The 27,623-nt window shown below is 42.7% G+C and overlaps 4 protein-coding genes across 5 annotated transcripts in view; all 4 read left to right on the forward strand.

The window, feature by feature from the left end:
• Positions 1 to 6,666, forward strand: part of LOC124013017 (partitioning defective 6 homolog gamma-like) — a 46,160-nt gene extending 39,494 nt beyond the window's left edge. Inside the window, exon 3 of the mRNA XM_046327122.1 lies at positions 3,685 to 6,666. Coding sequence (XP_046183078.1) covers positions 3,685 to 4,727 — 1,043 coding nt within the window. The 3' untranslated portion in view covers positions 4,728 to 6,666. The remainder of the gene's footprint in view (positions 1 to 3,684) is intronic.
• A 196-nt stretch (positions 6,667 to 6,862) lies between these two features.
• Positions 6,863 to 11,047, forward strand: LOC124012822 (biogenesis of lysosome-related organelles complex 1 subunit 4-like). Its single transcript, XM_046326808.1, has 5 exons — positions 6,863 to 7,211; positions 7,372 to 7,443; positions 8,283 to 8,384; positions 8,540 to 8,674; positions 10,006 to 11,047. Exons 1-5 carry the CDS (start codon positions 6,912 to 6,914, stop codon positions 10,093 to 10,095), a joined length of 699 nt encoding a protein of 232 aa, XP_046182764.1. The 5' UTR covers positions 6,863 to 6,911; the 3' UTR covers positions 10,096 to 11,047.
• A 385-nt stretch (positions 11,048 to 11,432) lies between these two features.
• Positions 11,433 to 16,149, forward strand: LOC124012821 (nuclear transport factor 2-like). Its single transcript, XM_046326807.1, has 5 exons — positions 11,433 to 11,527; positions 11,948 to 12,062; positions 12,831 to 12,902; positions 13,005 to 13,103; positions 15,911 to 16,149. The coding sequence occupies exons 2-5, from the start codon at positions 11,964 to 11,966 to the stop codon at positions 16,025 to 16,027; spliced, it is 387 nt and encodes a 128-aa protein (XP_046182763.1). The 5' UTR covers positions 11,433 to 11,527; positions 11,948 to 11,963; the 3' UTR covers positions 16,028 to 16,149.
• Positions 16,150 to 20,646: 4,497 nt separating this feature from the next.
• On the forward strand, positions 20,647 to 27,623 carry LOC124012834 (activity-dependent neuroprotector homeobox protein 2-like). 2 transcript variants are annotated; one of them, XM_046326827.1, is made up of 4 exons: positions 20,647 to 21,023; positions 22,635 to 22,756; positions 23,059 to 23,157; positions 23,511 to 27,623. In XM_046326827.1, the coding sequence occupies exons 2-4, from the start codon at positions 22,649 to 22,651 to the stop codon at positions 26,172 to 26,174; spliced, it is 2,871 nt and encodes a 956-aa protein (XP_046182783.1). In that variant the 5' UTR covers positions 20,647 to 21,023; positions 22,635 to 22,648; the 3' UTR covers positions 26,175 to 27,623. The 2 variants fall into 2 exon arrangements, with proteins under 2 accessions (XP_046182783.1, XP_046182784.1); XM_046326828.1 differs by lacking the exon at positions 20,647 to 21,023 and adding an exon at positions 21,087 to 21,462.

A 27,623-nucleotide genomic window follows, 5' to 3' on the forward strand; every position in this document is an offset into this window, starting at 1 on the left:
TGGAGCCGGCAGGGCAGGAGCTGGAGCCGGCAGGGCAGGAGCTGGAGCCGGCAGGGCAGGGCAGGAGCTGGAGCCGGCAGGGCAGGAGCTGGAGCCGGCAGGGCAGGGCAGGAGCCGGCAGGGCAGGAGCTGGAGCCGGCAGGGCAGGGCAGGAGCTGGAGCCAGCAGAGTGGCTTCTATATGAAAATCCACAGTAGAGCTGGCCAGACTAGGTTCTGTGGCTTGTGGTTCTGTACCTTCTATAGCTGTGGCTAGAGTTGCACATTTTGTGGAATATTCAGAGGTTGAAACTTTCTGTGAGAATATATGGGTATTAATGGAAATATATGAAAATTCATATATAATTTAAATATAGATGTTTTTTGCATTGGGTATATTTACCATATCATATAGAGACAAACATAAACCTTTTACCTAATCATAAGTAAACATAATTGAAAATGATTAAATTCTCCCAATTTACATTTTTAAAAGCAATTTAGTTACGAATTGAACTTTAATTCAATGAGTTGACACTTCACATGGGATAATTTCACTGAACAACGAAAGAAAGTGAATATTGAATGATCCCCAATTATCCATTGCATCTCCCAAAAACATTTTCAACATACATCTGTAAAATGATTGAACTAAAGCTTTGGTTGTCCTCCTCTCAGGCTTCCATGTCTTCTCACTAGACCTCCTCAATGTCCGCCTCTTGAACATCAGACTCTGAGGCCTCGTCTTCCCTGTCACTTTCCAACCTTGTTCAGGATGGCTTGTTGTCAGGCTCAACAAGCCTCAAATTTGCACGGATGGCCACCAATTTTTCAACCCTTGTATTGGTCAGATTTGGTGTGTGTGTTCCCAAACAAGGACCAGTTGCGCTCTGAGGCAGCTGATATTTGTGGGATTTGGAGGAAATGGGAAAGAGCCAAAGTCCCACCAGGTGGCTGATGAGATATGTTGGCACGACTTCCATATTGCATCTCCATCCCAAAGCCCTTGCTTGGAAGTGTATTTTGCCAGACTACTAAGAATCTTGTCCTCACCCAGGTCAAGGTAGCGAGACATGGTAGTGATGACACTGTAGGCCTTGTTGATCTCTGCACCAGACAGGATGCTCTTGCCAGCATACTTGGGGTCCAACATGTACGCTGTGGCATGTATGGGCTTCAGGCAGAAATCTTTTTCTTTTAAATGAATTTCTTTTAAATGAATTTAAGCAAAATTCCCCAAATTCCCAGACTTAACTTCCCATGGAAAATTTATGGGAAATGTATGGAAATTTACCGGAAAGTTTCCGACCCTTTGCAAACCTAGCTGTGGCCATCTGTGTATGTAGCAAGGAGTGCAGCAGTTTGCTTTCAGAACAGCGTTATTAAAACAGTGTGTTGTGTCCTGTCATTAGATTCTGTCATTGGTGGGGAGGAGATGCAGAAAGTCATTAGTCGGCCTGGGAGGTTGGGTCAGTACAGTGGTGCACAAAATACTCCCACTGAAACTATTAGCACAGAGAATTGGCCCCCCAAAAAATACTTTAGCATAGGAACTAACACACTTTTCCAGCAGAGGGAACACATCTATACCACGTGATCATATGGTTATCCCACTTGCATATGCTATAACGTCAAACACATACACCCAGGCAAGTGTCCACCCCAGGAGGGACTATGACTCGTGGCCCATTGCCATGGAAGTGGTGGATGTCCCGTCCCTTCCCCCATCCCCCCGTAGGACCTCTAGTTCCTGTTCCTGCTTCACACTGTCCGGACAAACTTCCTCCTTGGATCTGGATCAACACAGCTAGCAGTACAGACATGTCCTGAGAGGAAGATCACAGGATGAGTTTATTATGCCTGAGCAGTCCTCTCACTATCATACTGTATCTCTGTTTCTGGCATTCTCTGTCTCTCTTTATTTCTCTTCCTGTCATTGTCAAGCTGGATAGATAGTAGCTACCTAATGTCATTTTCAGTGAGTGTTTACATTATACAAGCGGAAGTGAATGAGAGAAATTGTGCAAATGAACAAAGTTGTGATGAATGCTTTTCTGAAGGAAGAGCATTATGTGTACAAGGAGCAGAGGGGAGAAGAAAGGAGGAGGGGGAAAAATGCTAGTAGGAAGCACAGGGAAAAAATGGCATCCGTACAGAACTGATCTAGAGCTTTTTGACTTCTCAAACACGGCAGAAAGACGTAAGATATTTGATGGCAAAAATGTAGTAGTGAATTGCATACAGGTGTAACTTCATCACCTCATGTGCGCTGCACAACAGAGACTTACCGATAGATATACAATGCTTTGGACTCACCAGCTCCCGCTTTCTCATGTTATGCTATTTACAAACAAACATGTGACTGGCTCAACTGTTCATAATGTGAGGGGTGGAATGAAAAGGGCAATCTGCTTTGTCTCCGAGCGTATTGCACAAGTTGACTGTAGGTATTAACTTAAAAAGTTGCTATAAATATTCAAATGTATTGAACTTCAAAGAAGTAGTTTTGACGGTATTGAAAAACCATCCTGTTTTTTCCCCAAATACCCCAGTATATCGTATACCGCCTAAGCCTAGACATTGGGTTGGTTGAAATGTTTTTATATATTTTTTGAACTGTGAAAATAGTTTTGCTTGAACACACTCCATTGCCCTTGCTTGCAGACAGCGAGTCGTGTACAACTGAAGCTCAGAATGATCGGTATTCCAACTGTAATCCCATCCTGGTGTTTGATTCCAACTGTTCTTCCTGTGGTTCTGTTCCATCCCACTGACTGCAGAGCTACACCAGAGCAACACTCGTCAGGCTTTCTCTACGGCCCAGAGTGCAACAGGGTCTGCCACAAGTTCAGCCCAGTTCTGAAGTTGAGGGAAGTGGAGGGAAAGGATTTCACAGTAAACAAGCTGTGGAGTTTTAATGATAAACTTCCCTTTGTCCTCAACTCCTTGTGTGGGTGTTTCTTTAGAGTGGGACTGGTAAACAGTCAGTACGCTGTGACTCTGGTCCCATTTTGGCCATGGTTTGGCTTGGCAGGCAGGCAGGGCCTCCCCAACAGCAGCTGTCTAAGCAGTACCGGTAAAGCGGGACAGCTCTGTCAGCACTGTCAGCACAGACAGGAACGCCCCACACACACACACACCCCCACGCTGTCAGCTCTGCTCTGCCCTCTCAGCGTTTTATTAATGACTCTAGGACTGCAATCTGGAATGTATTGGCAGCTTCACTATTCTGTTGTTCTGATGTCCCAAGTCTGGAATAAAGTTAATCTGTGTTCATGTTGTCATCTTGCAGTTTTATGTGTGTTTTGGTCGTTTATCCATTTTTAAAAACATGAAGGGTTGATGCTTGCTTTACCCAGGGGTAGAGTTAGAGGAGTTTGGACTAAGACCTGTTGACGTGTATGGTAATGAGCACTGCGTACATTTCTTGCTACAAATAAAACCTTTATGTATTGTGTTCTTTCAAAGGAAAACATCTGCTCACCATTTGAGGCTCATATGCTTCAAGTGAAGTGTTCCTGAGAGCTAAGCTGTTCTAAGTAGTTCTGTTCCGTGTTTCAGACATAGTTCTGAGCAGTTGTTTTCTCCTGTCTTCCAGAGGCCTTAATTAACGGGTTCTATATTTTCTGTGTTTCAGTTCTTAGCAGTTCTGTTCTGGGTTTCAGAAAAGGCTCTAACCAGTTCTATTTCTCCTGTTGTGTTTCAGAGGAGGTCGACTACAGCAACTATGGGACTCACTCTCTGACCCGAAAGAAGAAGGCTGTGGTGGCGCTGCGGAACGACGTCAACAGGAAGCGACCTCACATCCGTATTGGCATGCCGCAGGACTTCCGGCCAGTCTCCTCCATCATCGATGTGGACATCTTGCCAGAGTCCCACCGCCGCGTTCGTCTCTACCGCCATGGTTCTGACAAACCCCTGGGGTTCTACATCCGGGATGGGACAAGCGTACGGGTGACGCCCCATGGCCTGGAGAAAGTGCCTGGGATTTTTATCTCCCGCATGGTGCCTGGGGGCCTGGCTGAGAGCACGGGCCTGCTGGCCGTCAATGACGAGGTCCTGGAGGTCAACGGCATTGAGGTGACTGGGAAGACGCTAGACCAGGTAACGGACATGATGATCGCCAACAGTCACAACCTGATTGTCACAGTGAAGCCGGTGAACCAGCGGAACAATGTGGTGCGAGCCAGCCGGATATCTGGCAGCTCCGGTCAGTCGTCAGACAGCAGCGGTTCCACCGGCTACCCCAGCCTGTCCACCGCAGCAATGGCGACCGGTGCCCATGGCTACCCCGACGAGCTGGAAAGCGATGAGGAGTCAGACATCGTTATCGAGAGCACCCTCAAGCGGCCGTCGAGGCGCTCCAGCGCATCAATGGTGTCCGTGGCTTCAAGAACGTCACGCTCCCATACCCAAGCCCCTCCCCAGGCCCCCGTGGAACCCACCAACCCCCCGATCCGACCCCTCTCTGTGGTTTCTACCTCCTCCTCCCACTCCCAGCCCAGCCTCAATGGCCTTTCTCACCACGGCAGCCTCAGCTACATGCTGCACAGGGACCTGAACCTCCAGCAGCCCCAGTTACAGAACCCGCAGCATCACCAAACCCAGCACCACAGCAGCAACCCAGCCCTCCGGGAGAGCAACAGCAGCCTGCACAAAATCCTCAGCACCATGAGGACGGACCCTCGACACAGCCTGGCTCTGCCCCGGGGAGGGGTGGAAGAGGATGGCACAGTCATCACCCTATAATACACACACCTACACTAATAATACACACTTACACACACACATTGGACGTGAGCTGGAGCATCCCCTGCCCGGTATACCCACCATGAGAATGAACGTTGTTCCTCAAACCTCCTACTAATTTTGTTACATTTTTTTATAAAACAAATAAGGACAGTTTATTCTGTATTGTTTGAGTTTTAAGGTTTTCAATGTCTTGTAAATGAGCATTTTAGGCCACTAATGTGTAGGCCTGATGGGGTTCACCTGCTATCCTTCATTGGCCACTTTTAATCTGAACCTCGATCTCCTTTTTGGGACCAACTTTGAGCTTTTGTTTTTAAGAACAATTCTATGTTTCTGTACAATGCTGCCTGTCTACTGATTCTCTATATCTGTATTTTACCTGTGTATTCACAGGTGATTTATCTTCTCCAATAAATGATTCTAAGCTTTAATAAGGAGAAGTGTTGGATCATCACATGTACTAAAACTCTTACTTCCCTTACCAGCAGTCATTTATACCTGGTACATTTTCAACTGCTATCAAGCAATACTTCCTACACTGAACATAGTCTATATCCTGTTTCGTCTTCTCCACTGGTTGTCTGTTTTTGGAGCTCCAGGAATGCAACATGCTCTCTGGAAAAAAAGCCACTATCTGAGTAGCACCCCTCTCACTTCACCGCTAATAAATCCTTATCTTTACTGTTTACTCACCTACTTGGCTGTGAACCCTGTTAGTTACAGCAGGCAGGGGGATGTGAACCCTGTTACAGCAGGCAGGACTGCTAAGAGGTGAAGGTGATAACACCTGAATCTGCATCTGCTTAACCTCACTCATTCACTTTCCTACACTGTGTTGGGCACACACATTGAGACCCATGTATGGATCCAGTGGTACTTTGGTTAACAAACGTCATCTATCCATCCATGATATGGTTAACTTTCAGAGAGTACATGGATTCTGTGGGACACTAAGCCTTCATCCATTGGTGGTTTGATTTTTGTATGGGATTCTTCTCACCATTATTCACATTGTAGTTCAAGGCTTTTAAGCTGTCAAGGTTTGCAAAGTAATTTTTTTTTAACAGTCTTATTGTTGTTTCAACTCTTTAAATCTCCAGGATTAACATTGGATTATCACCCTATTTTGGTTCACAAATATGTCATTTGTGTTGCTCTTTCCTTTTCCTCTCCCCATAGGCTGCTGTGATTACCTTGACACTGTTCTTATGACCATAGTGTGGTTATTCCATGCATATCTTTACTATGCACAGTCAGTTCCACCCTGTTGAGTAGTGCTATAATGTGTTGGTCACTTCCCCCTTCTGGTAATACCCTGTACCATCGACTGTGTGAGCCAACATATTCACACCTAGGAAATATTACAGGTTTTATATTTATTACAGAAACATCTAGATTTTTCTGGAATAAATGTCTATTGTTTTAATGTACATATGGATTTTATAATAGATTTTTACAAGGGAAAAACAATGACGTATGAACAAATAATTCCATGAGGTGTTATGGTACGAGGATGATTCTGATGGGGAATATTTCAGCATATCATGTAAACTGGACTGTTTTTATTCTATGGGATGATGATGATGATGCTGTACAGACATTGCTATACATTCTCCACACTTATTGGAGAAAAGGTTTGTAAAACACTTTGTGCCTTTTTAATTCATTTTAGTCCAGATATGTACTGAGCACTCAAATGTAAACAACAATTGAATGGATATTAGGGCTTGATCTGTAATTGCTCAATCAATATTTAGTAGGCCTAGTTTCTCTTTCAACATAGTAAACCGTAAGTATCACTTCAACTAATTTCCACAGTTGAAATTCAAACCCTTAATGCAATTAATTTGAATTGTATTGTGAATATTGTGTTTATATTTTCTTACTGTTTTGTACGTTTTGGGAGATACATTTTGAAATAAAGGTTTAAAATGCACTTGCTGTCCAGTTTTTCATTCCCATTTTCTACTGTGGAAATTTCTAATGGCGATTGAGTCATCAGATTTCAGTATTCAACTTAAGAGGAAATTAGTGAGAAAGAGCCCTGATTTAACATTGCGCCTTTTCGCTTAGTTCTACTTGATCCTTGTAAGCCGCCATCAACATATTCAACCACGTGATTTAATCAGCTGACAATCATAACGCGGTAGCGGAAAACATAAATAAACAAAAGGGGGAAAGATGGAGCCTAGGATGGAAAATAGGGTAGATGTTCTCTCCCCACTGGAGGAGTCCAGTGCCGAGGTGAGTCGGGACAGTGGCATCGTGTCGCAGAGTGTGAGCAGTTTATCCATGTTGAGCGAGGCCCTAAGCAATGGTACGGTGTCGCAAAGCACCAGCTTCGACGCAGCATTCTTGCGGAGTCCGAGCTTCAACTCCGAGGAACCCGAAACGGACCCAGACCACAACGAGGAGGATGATATCCTGAGACACACTACCCTAAGTTACTCCTCTTACATCAGAGATACTGCTGGAGACGAGGTTAGAATTAAACAACCTTTCTGATGGATGTAAAATATATTATACTGTCTATGCTGGGAGGTGCAATAGCGCTGGCCAAAGCTAGCTATAACTGGATACGCGTGACAAGAGAAATGTCACTCGACTGGTATAACCATGTCCTGCTTTCTATACCCCACAGATCCTGGGTTTGGAGAAAAGTCTGGAGGAAATGCTTACTAGGGTGGACGAATTTGTTGGAATGCTTGACATGGTACGTGCTCAAAGATCGACAGTATTTGAAATATGTATTTCGTTTACTTGAGTAATGTGTATTACACAAGGCTGAACTGCACTCTTGATTTTTTTAAGATACTTTCAGGAGCTGTAATTTGTATTTTCAAAATACTAGAATCCTTTTCTATACAATTTTATTTTTTTATGCGCTTCAGTTTTGTATGCCCCTCACCCTGCATTGGTATCAGAAGTCTGGTGGCACTATGGTGTGATAAAATAATCTGCGAAATCAGGGCTGTCCAACCCTGATCCTGGAGAGCTGCCATCCTGTGGGTTTTCACTCCAACCCTAATCTAGCACACCAGATTTGTAATAATTAGCTGGTTGATAAACTGAACCAGGTTAGTTACAACGAAAAGATACCTCTCCAGGAACAGGGTTGGACACCCCTGTGCCAAAGTAACTAAATATAATTGTATATGTAAAAATTGACATTTGCAAAACATGCTGAGTATTATTGTAATGAGTTCTGACTGACACAACGCTAATAATACCCAGTGTGCTTTGCAGTTCATTTTGGTATGTTCATTTTCACATTTTGGTCATTTAACTGACGCTTATCCAAAGTGACTAACAGTCAGTGCATTCAACTAAAGTAGATAAACAACATATTACAATTATAGTTTCTGTAACCGTTACTTATTGAGAATGTTGTTGCTGTTCGGGCTGACTACTTGGACATGTATTTCTGTATTTTGTAGTTTGATACATAGCTTTTTATGGTAAATTGCCATTTGTGCGCATCCCTGTATGTGCTGCTCATGTCTTTGTCTGTGAAAGTGGGTGAGAAATTACATTTTCTTGTTCTGGTTATAGATCCGCAACGACACATCACAGATTGTCAACGAGAACCTACCTCAAATCCATAGAAAATCAGAAGAGATGAGACAAATATACAGAAAGATTGACAAGTTGGATGTAAGTGTGTTTTACTTAACGTAATTGTTAATGACCAGGATGATGTCATTGAAATCCTGACATGTTCAGTGTACCAAATGACACCCTATTCTCTATATTTGGGGCACAGATATGGTAGTTCTGTATCTGACTCTGTTCCCTGGTGTTGTGTCCAGGTGTTTGTGAAGATGGTGGGTTCCAATGTGAATGTCATGGAGGAGCATGTCACTCAGGCAGAGAAGGAACAAGGAACCCTGCCGGGTGCCTTCAGAAAGATCTTCCGTACCATTAGTGTCCCGAGTTTTCTAAATGTGAGGAGTCAATCAATCAATGCACATCTCAGTCAACCATTAAGGCAATATCCATTTGGAGTGTAAATGCTGTATTCCTATACTTAATCACTATCCCCCTGAACCAGTATCTCTTGTTTTTTATTTTATTTAACTAGACAAGTCAGTTCTGAACAAATTATTATGTACAATGACTGCTTAACCTGGCCTAACCCGCACAATGCCTGGCCAATTGTGCGCCGCCCTATGGGACTCCCAATCATGACTGGGTGTGTTACAGCCTGGAATAGAACCAGGGTCTGTAGTGATGCCTCTAGCAAAGTCTTCTGTAACACCCAAGAAGTTCCAACTCAAACTGTCATTCACCAGCTCTGCAAGTGTTATAATGTCAAAGTACGCTTGCTGATCACCAATTGTGGAGTTTCGCTGAGCAACTATCTTCATTTTCTCCAGTTACGGCTGGTATGTACTTCCAAAAAAAGGTATAAATAAGAATGTACAAGCATCTGGAAAAAAAAGCCTATTTGGCCCCTCCAATCACTCATTATTGCCATGCACAGGTCGGAAGTCTATAACAGCTCAAAACATTGGAGGTGCCGAAGAGGCATTTTTCAGTTGTTTATAAAAAATGTCATAACGTTAGTACATCAAAATCAAATGTTTCTTGTCATATGGGGGGCAGCAGGTAGCCTAGTGGTTAGAGTGTTGGACTAGTAACCGAAAGGTTGCAAGATCGAATCCCCAAGCTGACAAGGCAGTTAACCCACTGTTCCTAGGCAGTCATTGAAAATAATAATTTGTTCTTAACTGACTTGCCTAGTTAAATAAAAGTTTAAAAAATGCATGAAATGCTGAATACAACAGTTGTAGACCTTACTGTGAAACACGACCCTGCCAAGCGACACTGCTTCTTGACACACTGCTTGCTTAGCCCGGAAGCCAGTCGGACCAATGTGTCAAAGGGAACACTATACAACTGGTGACTGAAGTCAGCGTGCATGCACCTGGCCCGCCACAAGTAATCGCTAGAGCGCAATGGGACAAGGACATACAGACCGGCCAAACCCTCCCCTAACCTGTGCGCCACCTCATGGATCTCCCGGTCGTGGCTGGCTGCGACATAGCCTGGGGTTGAACCCGAGTGTGTAGTGACGCCTGTGCCACTCGGGAGGCTCTATATTATTATTATTAAATGTTAGTTGTCCATTGCTCTCAGTGGATATATTTGTATTTTCAGAACTGCATTGTTGGTTAAGGGCTTGTAAGTAAGCATTTCACGGTAAGGTCTACAACTGTTGTATTCGGCACATGTGACTTAATTTAATTTAAATCCATAACTTTTGTCTCTACAGAAACCAGCCAGCCCCAGTAGGCAGCAGCATCAGGAGCTTCCCCCAGTGTTGAGAACAGATGATTATTTCATCCCACACCCAGGACACTGAAAGCTTGTCTCAAATAGCACCCTATTCCTTACATATAGTATTACCCATTGTTTTCTGGTCAACAATAGTGCACTATATAGGGAATAGGGTGCCATTTTAGGAGGCTACTTGAAACAGATGCCTGCAGCTCCCACATATCGCACATGCAATGGTCTGCCTGACTTCTAGGTCAGGTGACCTCAGTCTGCATGGCTGTCTTAACTGGACCAGAGCCATAGATGGATACGGCTCTGGACCTGACTATAGACAATAATACTAGTGTCCTCTGGACTGGAGGATCTGACAGTACAACAGTTTCAACAAGCAATATAGTGTTGGCTCTCTCACTATTAAGTGGCTGTGAAGACGCTGAAGAAATCAGACGATGCGGACACCTGAAAATGGAAAATTGTGTTATTGATCTGAAGACTTCTTCTTCAAGATTCCGTTTTTCAAGTGCCTCTGAGTGTTTCCCTTTATTGTATTGTGTGGTCACCTGTTGAATTAAATTGCTATAAGGAAAATGTTATTAATCATCACACTTGTACTCTCACCAATCGTATGATTTGAAGTATATGATGTTCAAGCTTGAGTAAACCTTAACATGACATTTTTATAATGCTATTGTTTCCTGTTTGTATGGCCTAATACTGGAGTGGAATTGGCACTTAGTCATTCTCAACGCACTGCACCAAGCAACATTTATTTGTTGAACATATTTTGTCATAGTTGTATATTATTTGATACTTTTGTCACTCATGATCATCATACTAAATAATTATCAACAAAGTGGTTTCTTTCTTATTGACTTTATCAGTAAACTATCTGGAAAGCTGTTACTGAGTTTCACACCACCACAGATATCAAAATATATCAGAGGAATACACAGCTAGCTGCTACATAAAGCACTTGTTGAAAACTAAACTATTTTATGTCACTTTCTCTTGGCTACAAAGAGCTCATGTGTAAAGTAACTAATAACTAAATAAAAATGTGTTCTTAACTGACTTGCCTAGTTAAATAAAGGCTAAATTAAAAACATTGATTCTCAATGTTATATAAAAAATATACATTGTCATATCCATTAACTCACAGTTGTCCATGTAGGAATTTGTTCTTAATTGACTTGCCTGGTTAAAAAAAATATTCTCAATGTTATACAAAAGTATACATTGTCATTAAACGTAACATTTAATATACATCTCATTATCAATGGGCTGAAAATAATTGAGCTACCAAGGTTGGTTGCACTTTGGTATTTCTCCCATATCATTTTGATGGAAACGCCCATTTGGGTGCCATTCCCGCTCGTAGGTACCGGTCAATCAAGCCGAAGAGCGCATCTATTGGTTGTTAGGCCCCAGTATATGACAACACATGTTTTTTTCTCCGGATGAAGCGGGAGAGACCTGTTGTGCATCCACACTGGATTACTAGTAAATTGCATATTAAGGTAAGTTCCATATGAAGTTTTACACAACTATTCAACAACAAAACATGTAGCTTATAGGGGAAATTATTCTTTGCAACACAAAGTAAAAGTTTAGCTGTCTTTTTCTGAGTGGAATAATGTACTGACATTAAACTAGTTAGCGAGCTAGCTTGCTACTGTATATAACTAGTTCGTTATGTAACGCAGTATTCATTCCGTTAACTGACGTTAGCTAGTGTTTCCAGTTTTGAGATCTAGCTAGCTAGTTAGCCATTCTCGTGCTCATGTTCTCTTGATAAGTGGATAAATACATGATGACAAACTGTGAAGTTTGATCTTTTCCATTCATTATAATTCAGAATGATTCTGCAACACGTGGAATGTGCTCATCAGAGATGCGCTGTTGGCTACGTCATATTCAAGTCGCATTTTCCTCTCCAGATTCCAACTTTGAATCATGGCAAGCAAACCGGTTTGGGAGCAGATAGGTGCAGGCTTTGTGCAACATTATTACCAACAGTTTGATTCTGATAGAACCAAACTCGCCGATCTTTATGTGAGTATTTACATTTCAATACAGTTAGAGATGTGTAATGGTGTTTCATGGACCAACCTTGTCATCTGAAAACCTGGGGTGACTCTCTTCTCTTAATTCCTTGCCTACTTCACTTGGACTCTCTCCTTCAAATAACCCTACAGTTTTCAGCTTTGCTCATGTGAACCACAATCCCAATGCTGTGTTTTAACGTTTAGAAACGTCAATCATTGCTTACAATATGGCTTCTGAAACATATGGCCCTTTCATCATCGAGAAAAAAAAGCATTAAAATAAAGATACTTACTGTTGCAATTTTTCAAGATCCATACAGCTATGGGTACTGCAAGTGATGCGTGTTAATGTTCAGATTGAGTGTCAGGACTCTTAACTCCACTGTACAGAAGACGCCTTAGTCCAATGACTTATGTGTAATGGATTGGAATTGAGTCATGTTCAAGGGCTATCCTCTGAAGTGCTTTGAGAAAGTGGCATGGATGAGAGGATAGAAGGAATCGAGGAAAACTTTTGAGATGGACCCATGGGGTGTATTCATTGGTCAGATTCCGTTGCAAAACATTTGGGTTGGTAACCGTTTACTCCAAGCGGAAAACATTTTACAATGAAAACAATAATTTCTATTGGTCCAATTCAGGTAGGTCCCTCCCATTCTGCAAAGCGTCTTGCAACGGAATCTAACTAATGAGTACACAGCTACTCATGTTGTTCAGTGTGTAACTGATGTGAGAGCTCGCTGTCTTAATAAATTATTGATGTTTGTGTGTCCAGACTGATGCGTCATGTTTAACATGGGAAGGAGTTGGGTTCCAGGGGCATAAAGCCATTATGGAGAAGATCACTGTAAGTGACATCTTCATTTAAACTTCAAAGTAATTATGATGTATAGCCTAATTATTTTAACATGGTACAGACATAAAATACCTCTTCTCTCCCTTACTGCAGAGCTTACCGTTCCAGTCAATTCAGCACAGCATCACCGCACAGGACCACCAGCCCACGCCAGACAGCTGTGTAATGAGCATGGTGATGGGACAGCTCAAGGTAGGTAATTTCAAAAGTAGTGGACACACGTTGAGTGACTTGCTGGTGTAACAGGGAGATCGTACCAGAAACTCACCCACGGCTTGAGGTGGCGCCAGTGATTTGCATCCTTTTCAGTGGCACAACTGATGTGTATATATAGTCAAGTTGACAGTCATGTGTGTTAACTGTTTGTAGCAGAGGATTGTAGTCAAGCCAAGTCAAGTCAGAGGCGAGTTGAGAGAATAAGCTAACACAGTGACGCGGGTTACAGTGGTGCCGTGACCTGGATTCACAGTTAAGCATAGATCAACCGCTGGGGTCAATGTAGTGCAAGTTTAGAGGGGCGAGAGTAACTGAGTGACATCGAACCAGAAACTCACCAACTGCTTGAAATGACCCTACTTTAAGCCCAGTCAAAGACAAGTTGAGGAAAGGAATGAAGCTGCTAAGCTAGCATAGTGACACCGGTGAACGTGGGTACAAAAAATGTCACGAAATAAAGTTGGATATCTGCACACTTGGGCTGAAACGTTGCACAATAATTTGCAGGAACATTCATCGGTGTCTTTGTTTCACCGCTGAACATGGGAACATGGAAGGAGCTGCTCCTGTTTTCATTTTAATACCACTTAAAGACACTTGAGCTTAAATGTAATCAATTTTAGAATCAAATCGATGGTTCTTATTGTGGTTCATTTCTACTGTATGTAATGATTAGGGTTGCACATTTTGGGGAATATTCAGAGGGAAACTTTCCATGGGAATTAACGGAAATATATATGCAAATGAATATTAATACCTTTTTAAATGTAATGTTTTTTTGCATTGGATATTTACCGTGTCATATGGAGACATAATTTTACCTTGAGTAGACATAATTGCAAATGATTAAATCCTTCCAATAGAAAAACAATTTAGTTATGAATTTAACTTTAATTAAATGAGTTGACTCTTCAAATGGGAGGATTTTACTGAACAACAAAAGAAAAGGAATATTGAATGATCCTCAATGATCCATCGCATCTCCCAAAAACGCTTTCAACATAAATCTGTAAAATGATAGTCCAGAAACTAAAGCTATGGTTGTCTTCCTCTCAAGCTTCCATGAGTTCTCCCTGGACCTCATCAATGTCCACCTCTTGAATATCAGACTCTGAGGCCTCATCTTCACTGTCAATTTCCAACCTTGTTGAGAATGGCTCATTGTCAGGCTCAAAAAGCCTCAAATTTGCCCGGATGGCCACCAATTTTTCAACCCTTGTATTGTTCAGCCTGTTGCGTGTGTTCCCATACAAGGACCAGTTGCGCTCTGAGGTGGTGGGATTTAGAGGATGATGGAGGCAACAGAGGAAAGAGCCTCAGATCCACAAAGACCCTTCCACCAGGTGGCTGATGAGATATGTTGGCACGAGTACCATATTGCATCTCCATCCCAAAGCCCTTGCTTGGAAGTGTACTTCAGTGATCGGCAGCTTACCGATCACCGTACCTGTACATAGCCAAACTGTAAATAGCACACCCAACTACCTTATCCCCATATTGTTACTGATCTCTTTCTCACCCAGTATCTCTACTTGCCCATCATCTGCACATCAATCACGCCAGTGTTGATGTTAAATTGTAATTATTTCGCATCCATGGCCTATTTATTGCCTTACCTCCCTACTCTTCTACATTTGCACACAGTGTACATATATTTCTATTGTGTTATTGACTTATTGACTTTGTGTAACTGCTGTTTTTGTCGCACTGCTTTGCTTTATTTTGGTCACGTCGCAGTTGTAAATGAGAACATGTTCTCAACTGGCCTACTTGGTTAAATAAAGGTGAAATAAAAACTTTGCCAGACTGCCAAGAACCTTGGCCTTATCCAAGCCAAGGTGGCGAGACACGGTAGTAATGACACCATAGGCCTTGTTGATCGCTGCACCAGACAGGATGCTCTTGCCAGCATACCAACATGTACACTGCGGTGTGTATTGGCTTTTTGATGTATTTCAGAACTGCAGATTCCTCTGCTTGGAGCAACAGTGAAGTGGGCAGGGCTGTATGAATTTCTTCTCTTACATCTGCAAGCAGAGTCTGAACATCAGACAGGATGGCATTGTCTCTCTCAATCTGTGCAATGGCTATTGCTATAGGTTTCAGGAGTTTCAGGCTGCTTATCACTCTTTCCCAAAATACATCATCCATGAGGATCCTCTTGATGGGGCTGTTTATATCGGTAGACTGTGATATGGCCGATTCTGGGAGACTCCTTCCCCTCCAGGAGACTGTGAAACATGATGACAACACCACCCCAATGGGTGTTGCAGGACAACTTCAATGTGTTGCTCTTATTCTTCACACTTTGCTTGGTGAGGTAGATTGCTGCCATAACTTGATGACTACTAGTTAACAAAAAATAATGTATGTCATAAAATATATTCATCCCACCCAGTATTGTAATAACTTACCAGAAAGCATTTGGCTCAGACAGTGTAGTAGTGTAGACTCCATAGCATCTCATTAGTGTGCAAGATCTTGAGAATCAGCTGTACATGCGATGGATGAATGCACTGTGCATGCAGAGGGTTACAGTTCCATTGTATTGGGGACAGTTTAACCAAAATATGCCACAAGACTTAGAATTTCCTTACATGTATAATACAATAAAGGTTCACCTTTATAAGCTAACGTTTCGGTGAATTTAAGCAAAATTCCCAGTCATAACTTCACATGGAAATTTTCCAGAAAGTTTCAGACCCTTTGCAACCCTAATAATGATAGATTAGTAAATTATATTGGTAGAGGATGATGCTCATCTGTTCTCTTTTCTTTAAAAGGCTGACACGGACCAGGTGATGGGTTTTCAACAAACGTTCCTGCTGAAGAACGTGGACAACAAATGGATCTGCACAAATGACATGTTCAGATTGGCACTACATAACTTTGGAGCATAGGAGGAAATGGAAGGATCATGTACCTTCCACAGAGTTAGCTTTTTATATTACTTTTCAACTTTACGTGTGTGTGAGAGAATGATTGTCAGATTCTTGTCTTCAATAAACTCATTAACCAGTTATTCTGTATTAGGAGTAAATTGAGACAAATGTGTTCTGCACAGTTAACTGCATACTGTTACAGTGATGGTGAATTGTGATGTCCAGACTAGAGGTCAACCGATTATGATTTTTCAAGACCGATACCGATGAATCTGCCTTTTTTTACATTTTTTTATGTGTGTGTGTGTGTGTATATGTGTGTGTGTATATATATATATATATATATATATTGATCAGTTACCTTGTCCTATGGATATCTACAGTTATAAGCTATGTATATACACACACATTTTTGTAATAATGACAATTGCAACAATACTGGATGAACACTTACTAATATAATACATATGGGCTTTTGGATGGGTGTTCGTTCCTAAGGTGATTCCACAGGTTGGTGGTATTTAGCCGTTGCTGACCCCATGCTTACATCTTTATCACAAATGAGACACCTTGCTTTCCCTGGTGCCAATTCCATGTAATAGTCCCACACTGGTGCTTTGCTTTTCTCTGCCATCTGTAAAACACACAGCTCTGAAGTGACAATGATACTGAAGAGTGCTTAGGAGACAAATAAATACTCATCTGTTTGAATAAAAATAGAGTTTAAGTTACCTGTGATGAATGTTGAAAACAAAAACTGTAATTTCTATATGCAGGAAATCCCATTTTAATAATGGACATGGTAAGAATTGACTACCAAAGTGCGAGTCATAATTCCCATGACACCTAGCAAAATCTGAAAAGCGGTTCCTTCATTTATTCCATAGGATATTATTTTAATCCATAGGATTAGTTTAAAATAAGGTCTGTGTTTCGTGTAAGTTTACACCACCTTGCCAATTTTATAACTAGATATCCATAGGGCAAGGTAACTGATCAATATTGGCTAAATATAAGCGACGATCATTTTTTTTGTTGTAGAGTTGATTTCTGAAAATATGTTGACAAACGTAACCTTACCCTAGTGAGATTTACACGGGTATCGAAACGCAGAGGCTGTTTAAGCCTGCACGAAACACAGACATTATTTGAAGTAGATCAAGACATTCTCTATGGAAGACAGGAACGGTAAAATAACGAAGGAACCCCTTTCAAGTTCAGCCGCAAGTTATTACAGGTATTACAACGCGTCAACTATTTCTCTCTAAACCATATACATTTGATTATTACGAGCCTGCTGCTGCCTACCACCCCTCAGACTGCTCTATCAAATCTCAAATCATAGATTTAACTATAATAAACACATAGAAATACGCGCCTTAGGTCAAATCTGGAAACTATCACCTCGAAATTCATTCCCAAATACCTTTCTGGTACGATTTGCCTTATTCTGTTATTCAAACTGTACGTATTAGTTCCCAATATTGGATAACATTTAATCCATGCATGCCTTGTTATTAGGAAATGGCACCCTATAAAACCCTGAAACTCAACTTTGGACCGCGAAGCCAGTTTCACAGCATTTTTTTCATTGTTCCTTTATAAATAAGGGACTGATTTAGACCTGGGACACCAGGCATGAGTAATTCAGGTAGAACAGAAAACCAGGAGGCGCCGGGCCTCGTAGGGTAAGAGTTGAGTATCCCTTCTATAAAGTATAGGGTACCATTTCAGACGCAGATAACTAGGGAAGATCTCAATTGGATACTCCTCGCGCCCTCTCATCTCCTCAAAACCAATTAGATGAGAAAGCCAGAGATCCCTCCCCTCTGACCTCCAATGGGTTGAGTAGGAGATAAGTGGAGGATGTGAGGATTATGCAATTGATCTTCCCATAGTTTCCTGCAAAGGTATAAACTGCCTCCTACGTGCAGCCAGCTGCAGTGTACCGATCGCTGCAGCTGTACACAGCCCATCTTTAAATAGCCCAACCAACTACCTACCTACCTCATCCCCATATTTGTTTTTGTTTTTCTGCTCTTTTGCACACCAGTATTTCTACTTGCACATCCTCATCTGCACATACATCACTCCAGTGTAAATTACTCAAATTTTAATTACCTCGCCACTATTGGCCTATTTATTGCCTTACCTCCTTACTTCATTCGCACACACTGTATACAGATTTTTCTATTGTGTTATTGACTATGATTGTTTATCCCATGTGTAACTCTGTTTGTTGTACTGCTTTGCTTTCTTGGACAGGTCGCAGTTGTAAATGAGAACTTGTTCTCAACTGGCCTACCTGGTTAAATAAAGGTGAAATATATATATATTTTTTTAATTTTACCTGCTTTTCTCTCCAATTTTGTGGTATCCAATTGTTAGGAGTTACTATCTTGTCTCATCGCTACAACTTCCCGTACGGGCTTGGGAGAGGCGAAGGTCGAAAGCCATACGTCCTCCAAAACACAACCCAACCAAGCCAAGCCGCACTGCTTCTTAACACAGCGCGCATCCAACCCGGAAGCCAGTCACACCAATGTGTCGGGGTTAGGACCTGGCGACCTGGTTAGCGTGCACTGCGCCCGGCCCACCACAGGAGTCGCTAGTGCGAGATTTGACAAAGATATCCCTACCGGCCAAACCCTCCCTAACCCGGATGACGCTAGGCCGGTCGTGGCCGGCTGAGACAGAGCCTGGGTGCGAACCCTCAGTTAAGAACAAATTCTTATTTATAATGACTGCCTACCCCGGCCAAACATGGACGACGCTGGGCCAATTGTGCGCCACCCTATGGTACTCCCAATCACGGCCGGATGTGAAACAGCCTGGATTCAAACCAGGAACTGTAGTGACGCCTCTTGCACTGAAATGCAGTGCCTTAAGTCCGCTACGCCACTCGGGTTTGATGCTGATCATGTGAAGCACATGCTCAAATGAAGGCTAGCCAGCTTCATCCTCACTGTTTTCAGTTTCCTTTTTGTGTTATTAAGATCCCTTGACCCACAACCTTATACACTTTTATAGTAATGCATGTCAACCATCATGTAAACTCCTATAAGTTGACCAGGCTATGCATATGTTGTCCTGCAACACAAAACAAATGTCTGCTTCTGAAATGGCACCGTATATACTTCCTATATGGTGCAATATTTTTGACCAGGGCAAGTAGTGCCCTATATAGGGAATAGGGTGCCATTTCAGATGCAGTCAAACAAATTATGACGGCAGGCTCTAGCTTAAGATCAAGACATAGGCCCAGATGACCTATTGACCCTGGTAGTAAATGCAACCCAGACACCAAATCCCCTGACAGGAAGATGAGCAAAACTTTGTGAATGCATTCTGCTACAGTACTTAGTTTGTCACTTCTGAAACTATGTACACCAGGGGTGTCCAACTCATTCCGCGGAGGGCATAGTGTCTGCACATTTTAGTGTTTTCCTTTCAATTAAAACCTAGACAACCAGGTGAGGGGAGTTCCTCACCTGGTCATCAATCAAGTACAAGGGAGAAGCGAAAACCCCCAGACACTCGGCCCACCGTGGAATGAGTTTGACACAATGTACACTGTCATCTCGCTACCATAACTGGCCCCTTGTTCACATATGACGCATATTAAGTAATTTCACACTCAATGCCATTGAGTATTGCTCTTGAAAATACATTTCCATCATGCGGAATACAATAATACGTAAAGAATGCTGAGTTTTTCTTTGAGGAGATAACAGTAGCCTGTAACAATTTTGGGCTAGGTCAGCAATATTAGTGTTGGCCTCCAGGGGGCGATCACAGTTGGCCAGAAGTTATTTATTTTCAACTGAAGGTGATGATGCAACTGTTGACAATAGAACCCTGACTATAGGAGTGAAAGTTGAGGAAAGTCCAACTTTACGAAATGTATCAGCAACATGTTAACCAATTGGATTGAATTGTTTGATTTGTGCAAATGAAAGGCATATGCGAAAAAATAGTTGATAAGGTTGTTTTAAGGGCCTTCAAGAGATGGTCGCCTAGTGACTGGTGAGTGACTACGGCATTAGGGCACCAATCAAGACATTTACAAGCATATATGATGAACCAATTAACAATTTGTAAATCTGTGTTTATGTCTTGTTACCGAAGATAGTTTTACCGAATGGTGGTGATTGAATAGCTTTACATGGCGAGCCAAATTTCACTGGGGCAAGACCTTTGGATTTATCATTTTTTGCGTGACATTCAAAATATAACGATACAAATTGTTATTCTTGACTTTTACCTTTGAAATACCATTGCAATTTTTTTTTTGCCTTTAATAAAACATTGATTCATTATCATAAAGATAGCTACATACTCACGTTCTTACAAAAACATTTCTTCGAATAATGGACTGGAAGAGTCGTCTACTATTGGCTGATGAACAGTGGCATGATATGATGTCACCATACTCTCTTTGGCCCTCCCCTTTGCCTCAATTTCCGGACAGCCTATTGGTTGTTTTGAATTGTACCATGTGACTAGCTAGCTTTTTTCCATAGACTTCATTTTGTCTGTAGCCACTCCCACATCTCTTTAGTGCTCTTATATAAATGTTTATTAGCCCAATTAACTAATCAATTAAGCGTGAAATGGATTTAAATCTCTACGAAACTTCCAACTATGTTTGGAACATTTCTCAATTTAGTCCACAGCTAACTTCAATCTCATTGGTCACCTTCAGTATATGCTAATTAGGACCCAAACGTCATGTCCTGAACACAGCGCCATTTTTTTTTTTATACTTCAGGAGGAGGGTGAAACAGCATAATACACCAATTATTTCACTTTAATGTAAATCATTTTTTCCTGAATTAACTTTGGCGGCTGCATGTTGTTTGGAGAGGTAAGTGGCAGAGCATTGTCCAGGTGGATTGATTGCACACTTCCGTGACACCGAGACTGAAGCGCTTGCGGATTGGTGAAACTATCCAGATTGGGAAAAAAAAGACGCGACAGCCATCCTTTTATAACCGGAGACGCCAAAGCAAAGGTAATTTTATGTCATGTGAGCATCCTCAACAGTTCATCACAAATCTACACCCATTGTAGCCATTGTCAACAGTTGCGCAGATGCGCTGTCACAAATCAGCCAACCAGGCATGTGTGTATGCAGTTCAACCAATGATTTATCATTGCGTTCAACACAACTAGCTAGCATTTTAGCTAATGTGCTTTTATTCCCGCCAAGGCGTACAATTCGATGGGTTTAGTTAGTTCTCCGGCCGCTTTTGATTACCGTTAATGGCACAGACGTCCCATTCGAATGGTAGTTGCCCTTTCAACTTCCATGGTAGTTTCTGTGCCTACCTAAATGGTGACCACGGGTAATTGCGAATCAGGATTTAATTCCGAAGAGGGATTCTGGAAAACATCAACCACGTCCAGGGAAAGCACCAGGAACACAAATGATCAACTCCCGAGTCAGGGAGGCAAGTAACTTTCGTTAGCCAGCTAGTGATGAAAAAAGCAATACTGGACCTTTTGTACACACAAAATACTTGAATGAGGATCCATTACAGATTTTTAGAACTGATGTTCAGAGTCATTTTTTTAGTGGTCAGAAATGTACATGTATGTTTTGAAAGTAACATTTGACTGCCAGTTGCGTATCCGTGTGACAATGTCCAAATTGGTTCACGTTAATAAATGAAAACAACGAGTTCATTTATTTCTTATTTAAGTATGAGGCAGGTAACTTTTTATTTACATTTAAGTCATTTATCGCGGTTTAGTTAAATTACTATGAACCTTATTCAAAATGTAATAGCGAGAATACAAGGAATTTGTGTTTTTCAATTGAAATGCCAGATTATGATTACCGAAGTAACTAAATAATAACAATTATTTTCTTGTCAATTTGGGAATCATTCGACCTTTTTATATTAACATGCATTGTAATGTCACACCAGATGACACATTCAAGGCACCAATACATTAAATTGTATATTAAATTGTATAAACTAAACATTTAAGGTGGCCAGTTGTTTAGACATTATTTTTTCACCTTTGTTTGGCCATATGGCAACTACCCAATTGTTCATGTTATCTTGCAGTGGGTTGTGTGTTTTGATTTGGAGAGTTGCTATATTAGCTAAAGGATTATGCTGGGTGGGTGTAGCTATATTAGCTCAAGGATGATGCTGGGTGAGTGTAGCTATATTAGCTCAAGGATGATGCTGGGTGGGTGTAGCTATATTAGCTCAAGGATGATGCTGGGTGGGTGTAGCTATATTAGCTCAAGGATGATGCTGGGTGGGTGTAGCTATATTAGCTCAAGGATGATGCTGGGTGAGTGTAACGTTATCTAGCTTCATGAATGCATTTACAATTCTTAAAATTATGTCACTAGGTTATATGGGCCATAAACACATGAATCCATAGGCTACATTCATGGGTAGTGTATCTTCATTTAGGCCTATCCATGTTAACAATTTGAAATGGACCCAGGTTGTTATACTAACCATGTTCCCAGTCTTATTGTTATGGTACTTTTATGCACAGTTTTATGATAAGCTAACAGATCTGGGATAACTTAGTTAATACGTGTAAGGTGTATTGTAGGTTATATTACCTGGCCTAACAAGATGCCTCTCTCTTTTAGGAAGCTGAGGAACAATGTATCAAGTCCCTGTTGGAAACTTGGAAAACATCAGAAAAACTAGGAGAAAAGTTAAACATATTTTGAGTGATTTTGGACTGGAGAATTGTAAAGTCCTTCTGGAAGTAGGTATTTGTTGTGCTATTTTTACGCTTAACTCACATCAGTGTAGCAGTTGTCGGCTAGTTGAATGCCTAGTTATTGCCATTTTACTGATTGTTTAGAGTCATGATTGTACTTTTCCCATAACTGTTGAAGACTCTGTGTCCCATGTGGCACCTTGTTCCCTATGGGCTATATAGTAGTGTACTTTAAAGGGGATAAGATGCCATTTGGGATGCATGACAGTGAGTGATCAGAGATCATTGATCAGTGTTGGTTTCTTCCTGTGATACTTAGCTGTATGTTGTCTGTCACCATCTTCCAGGAGCTGGAGAAGGAAAAAAACTCTGATTCTGATGAGGCGTTCCAGGAGACCGAGTGGGTGGACTTCAGTGAGCCCTTTCCAGGCAAGAGAAAGAAAAAGGTACAATAGCACCTGGAAAGATTAGCTAGTCTGATGGGGATGTCAACAAACCAAGCAAGTGTTTAATTTGAAACAGAATAGTTTATAATTCAACTGATATTTCTGGGGTCTGTCAAAATGAATAGCTGTGTGTGTTTAAAAAAACATGTTGACTCAGTTCTTACTGAATCAACTGAAATGGATGCCTATTCCCCAAATTCCCACCCTATCCCCATAGGGTTCTGACAAAAGTGGTGCACTATGTAGGGCATACCCTTTCAGACAAAAAAAAACCTGAACATTCATTCCTTAGAGTGTGGTAAATAATCTTATTTTGCTAATCACTCTTGTTGTCTGTGCATTTTCTTCCCCAGTGGCCATACCGCACGCGGCTGTTGTGCTGCACCCTCTGTAAGTACTCTACACGGAACTGGTACTCCTACAAGAGTCATCTGCAGCGGAACCATGAGTATGAGAGGAAACTGTCTGTCCTGGCTCCCTGCCAGATCTGCCCCTTTGTCGCCCACCCCCGAATCCTCAAGAAGCACCTCCTCCTCTTCCATGGCTCTCCGAACGTGGACCAAGATGCAGATTCTCTGCATTCAACTACCAAGAAAGGGGACCGGTTTAAGTGTCGTAAGTGCCAATATGTGGACTCAAACCTGTTCTCAATGAAGAAGCACATCCTGCTTAACCACCTGGAGAAGCTGTGGCACCACTTCTCAGGACGGATACCAGACACTAAGTTCCCTCATACAGCCTCCAGGCAGTTCTGTAAGGTGTGTAAGATGGTCATCGAAAGCACAGAGCACATGCTGCACCACATCCTGTCCTCTCCCACTCACCAGTGGGCCTGCGCTCAGATAAGGACCTGGATCTTAGAGAACACTCAGTACACCAAGCCTTCAAATTACCAAACACTGGCCCCTAAAAACCAGCTGCCACAGGTATCCAGTCCTGAGCAGCTGTCCGGGGCCAAACAGAGCTTCCTCCCCCCACAGGCTTCAACCCTGGTTCATATGGCTGGTGCTAATGCTAAAGGCCTCCTCCAGCCTGGTGCTACTGTCAACCTGCAGAGTGCTATGCCACAGAGGGCCATCTCAGCCACCATGCCCATCGGCCAGACCATGGTCAGACTGCCCTCTGGCACCTCACTACCTGGTGTTCCTCACAACCAGGTGCCTTTCACCATAGGGGTCCAAGGTCAGCAGCAGCCCCAGCAGGTCTTCCTGCCCCCGAGGGTGCAGATCAGCATTCCAGGTATGTCCCAGTCCCTCATGATGACTCAGCGCCTCCCCCTGAACCATGGGACCCCCCAGGGTACCATTCTCCAGAGCACCCCTCAGGGCACCATGCTGACCTCTCAGTCCCTCCTCAGCCACCTCATCCCCACAGGCAACAAAGTCAACGGCATGCCCACCTACACTTTCGCCACGCCAGTGGGCATGCCCGGCCAGACGAGCAACGTCCAGCTGATGAGCAAGGCTCCTCAACCCATCAAACCAGCAGGTAACCCCGCTCTCAACGCCAAAGCCAAGAAGTGGATCACCTGTCCCATCTGTAATGAACTGCTCCCCTCCAATGTCTATGAGGCTCACCAACAGGCTGCCCACAAGGCCCAGCCCAGAACAGCCAAGCAGCAGGGCCTGGCTGCCCGCGCTCCCTTCCTCAGGAAGATGCCTGACAAGACGGTCAAGTGTTTGAAGTGTAAGATCCTCCTGTCTGAGAAGGGCCTCTTTGAACACCTGCTGCACGGGCTCAACTGTCTCTACTGTCCTGGGATGTTCTACTCCATCCAACAACTGGTTGAACACACAAACACACAACACAACCCCACACAGAAGGCCAACTGTGACTTCATGAGGCGGGAGTATAGACTGTACACAGACGACAGCGGTAACCTTCTGTTCCCCTACTTTGACATTAACACCACGGCCCCCAAAGAGATCCTAGGAGATGCAGAACTGAAACTAGCTCTGGTCACGAACTCCCTGGACCTGATCTTCCTCAAGATGCAGCCTGGTGGTAAACAGGAAGTGTGTCGGAACCCCAGTAAAAGGATGCATACCGACTGCCCCTTCTGTGAAGAGAAGTGTGTCACACTGGAGAACTACCGTGCCCATCTGAGTGGGAAGCACTGCATTGCGCCCACTGTCCATGCCATCCTCAAGACTGCAGCGTTCAAATGCATCTACTGCAACGGCGTTTACACAGGCAAGACCACGCAGAAAGCAATAATCATCCATCTACAGCGGTGCCGCCGTGCACCCAAGACTCCAAAAGATGCAGACAGTCTCCAGTCCGCCCCCACCAACGGACGCCAGCAGCAGGTCATGGCCTTTAACCAGAGGGTCCAGGTGCCAGGTCTGTACTCTACCCAGCTCCCTCCCGTCCCCATGGCAGCGCAGCCCTCCGTCCCCATCCCCCACCCCTCTGAGTCACCTGCTGAGCTGCAGAGCAAGCTGAGGCTGGAGGCGGCCTTCAGGGAGGCCATGGAGGCCAACAAGAAGGAGAGGGATGCGCGGGCAGCCTTCCGCAAGCAACGAGAGAAGGAGAAACGAGAGCAGGCACCGCTGACCGACCCCTCTATTCAGCTAGCCCTGGACCCCAGTGGGATGGAGAAACGCCCCTCTGAGGAGCGGAAAGACTTCCTCACAAGATACTTTCACACCAAGCCGTATCCCACAAAGAAGGAGTCTGAGGAGCTCTCCAAGAGACTGTGGCTGACCCGGACTGAGGTGTCCACCCTGTTTGGGATGAAGCGCACCAAGTGCATGAAGGCGATCCAGAGGAACAGCCCTACCATCTTCATGGGCTTCAACATGACTGAGCTGAAGAAACTTAAGCACGACCTCATCATCCCAGACGTGGAACCTGCAGAACCTGAGAAGATGGCTGAAGTGGAACCAGAACAGGCAGATTCTCCAGAAGCGGAACCAGCAGAACCAGAAATGTCTCTTCCAGAAGAAGATCCTTTAGAACCACATCAGGATGTTCCAGAGATGGATCCTTTAGAACCAGAGCCGATGGCTGTCTGAGTTGTCACTTCAGAGTACATGTACAGTGTATATAGATCCCTTTACCTGGCTGACTGCAGCAGATTGCAGTGCCCTGAAATGTATACTTTTATATTGATGTTGAGCTTGCCTGCTAGTGTTGTCAAGATTAAATGTCAACTTAATTTTAGGTGTTTACTTATTATTCTCCTTTTCGTAGAACTGTAATTCAAATGTTGACATTCTCACAGGCTACATGTTAGAACAAACCTCTGTATAAGTGTAAAAAAATATATATATAAAGCCAGGAGTTTATTAGTTCAACGAAGGGAATTGATTCTGAGTGACACTCCGTTTTCAGGGGTTGGTTACGAGAGCTGTGTTACATACAACCAACACATGGTTAAATCCGCCATTTCTTTCAGGGGGCATCTTTTAGAGATGTTTTTCAGCCCATTGACCATGATTCAGTTTGAAGGATATTTTACTTGCTGCTTGTTTTGAAATACGGTCTTAACTGTTAAAGCTATAAAGTACACCTGTATTATGGAATACTCATACTATACAAACTGGGATAATTGATTACTGACTTTTTAAGAAACTATTAACTATCCTGTTACTATCCTATCCTGTTCAAAACATAATGAACAGTATGTGTAAATGTTTATCAGAATACCTTTTTTTCTTGTTAGTGATGTCATTTTGTATGATAGTTACTGGCCACCGTTCTCAATAGAAACTCAAATCTATTATGTGTTTGAGTCCATTGACCAGATGATGACCAGTATAATCATAACTGTAAGATTCTGTCTAGCGTTTTTCTTTTCAGAATGTGTACCAACAGCTGTGCTATTCTTTCCCTTTATTGAAACTACGTATTGGATCGTTATGAGTACGCTCAGATACTGAATTTTTCCATAGCCTCCATCACTTTAAACTTTGCTTTCCTCACCCATGTTAATTTGCTGTTTTGTTTTGTCCACTCACTTTGTTGAATGTTAATATTTTTGGATAACAGAATACCTCACCTGGTGTTTTTACCATTATTTTCACATGTTAATTCATTTATGGCAAGGATGTCAAACTCGCTCCATGGAGGGCCTAGACTAGAGTCTGCTGTTTTTTTTATTTTCAATTAGGACCTAGACAACCAGGTGAGGGGGGGGGGCTCCTTACTAATTAGTGACTTTAATTCATCAGTCGAGTACAAGGCGGAGCGAAAACCTGCATACACTCCGCCCTCCTTGGAAGAAGTTTGACTAGTGTGATATGAGTTTGTTCTTTTTTTGTCTTCGTTTCTACTTCTTCCTGTCTCATTTGCAATTGATTGTTAGGTGTATATACTGTATACCTGTTGGGTTTTCTATGGTTTCAGTCCTTGAGAAGCAAAAAATGTATTTAGTCTTCAAGGTTTGAGCCTGCTGATGCATTGTGGCAGAATTGTGCAGAATTAAAAACTTTTTCCAATAAATAAATATTTTACTCCTGCAA

Source organism: Oncorhynchus gorbuscha, linkage group LG24, assembly GCF_021184085.1.
Source record: "Oncorhynchus gorbuscha isolate QuinsamMale2020 ecotype Even-year linkage group LG24, OgorEven_v1.0, whole genome shotgun sequence".
Classification (NCBI taxonomy): domain Eukaryota; kingdom Metazoa; phylum Chordata; class Actinopteri; order Salmoniformes; family Salmonidae; genus Oncorhynchus; species Oncorhynchus gorbuscha.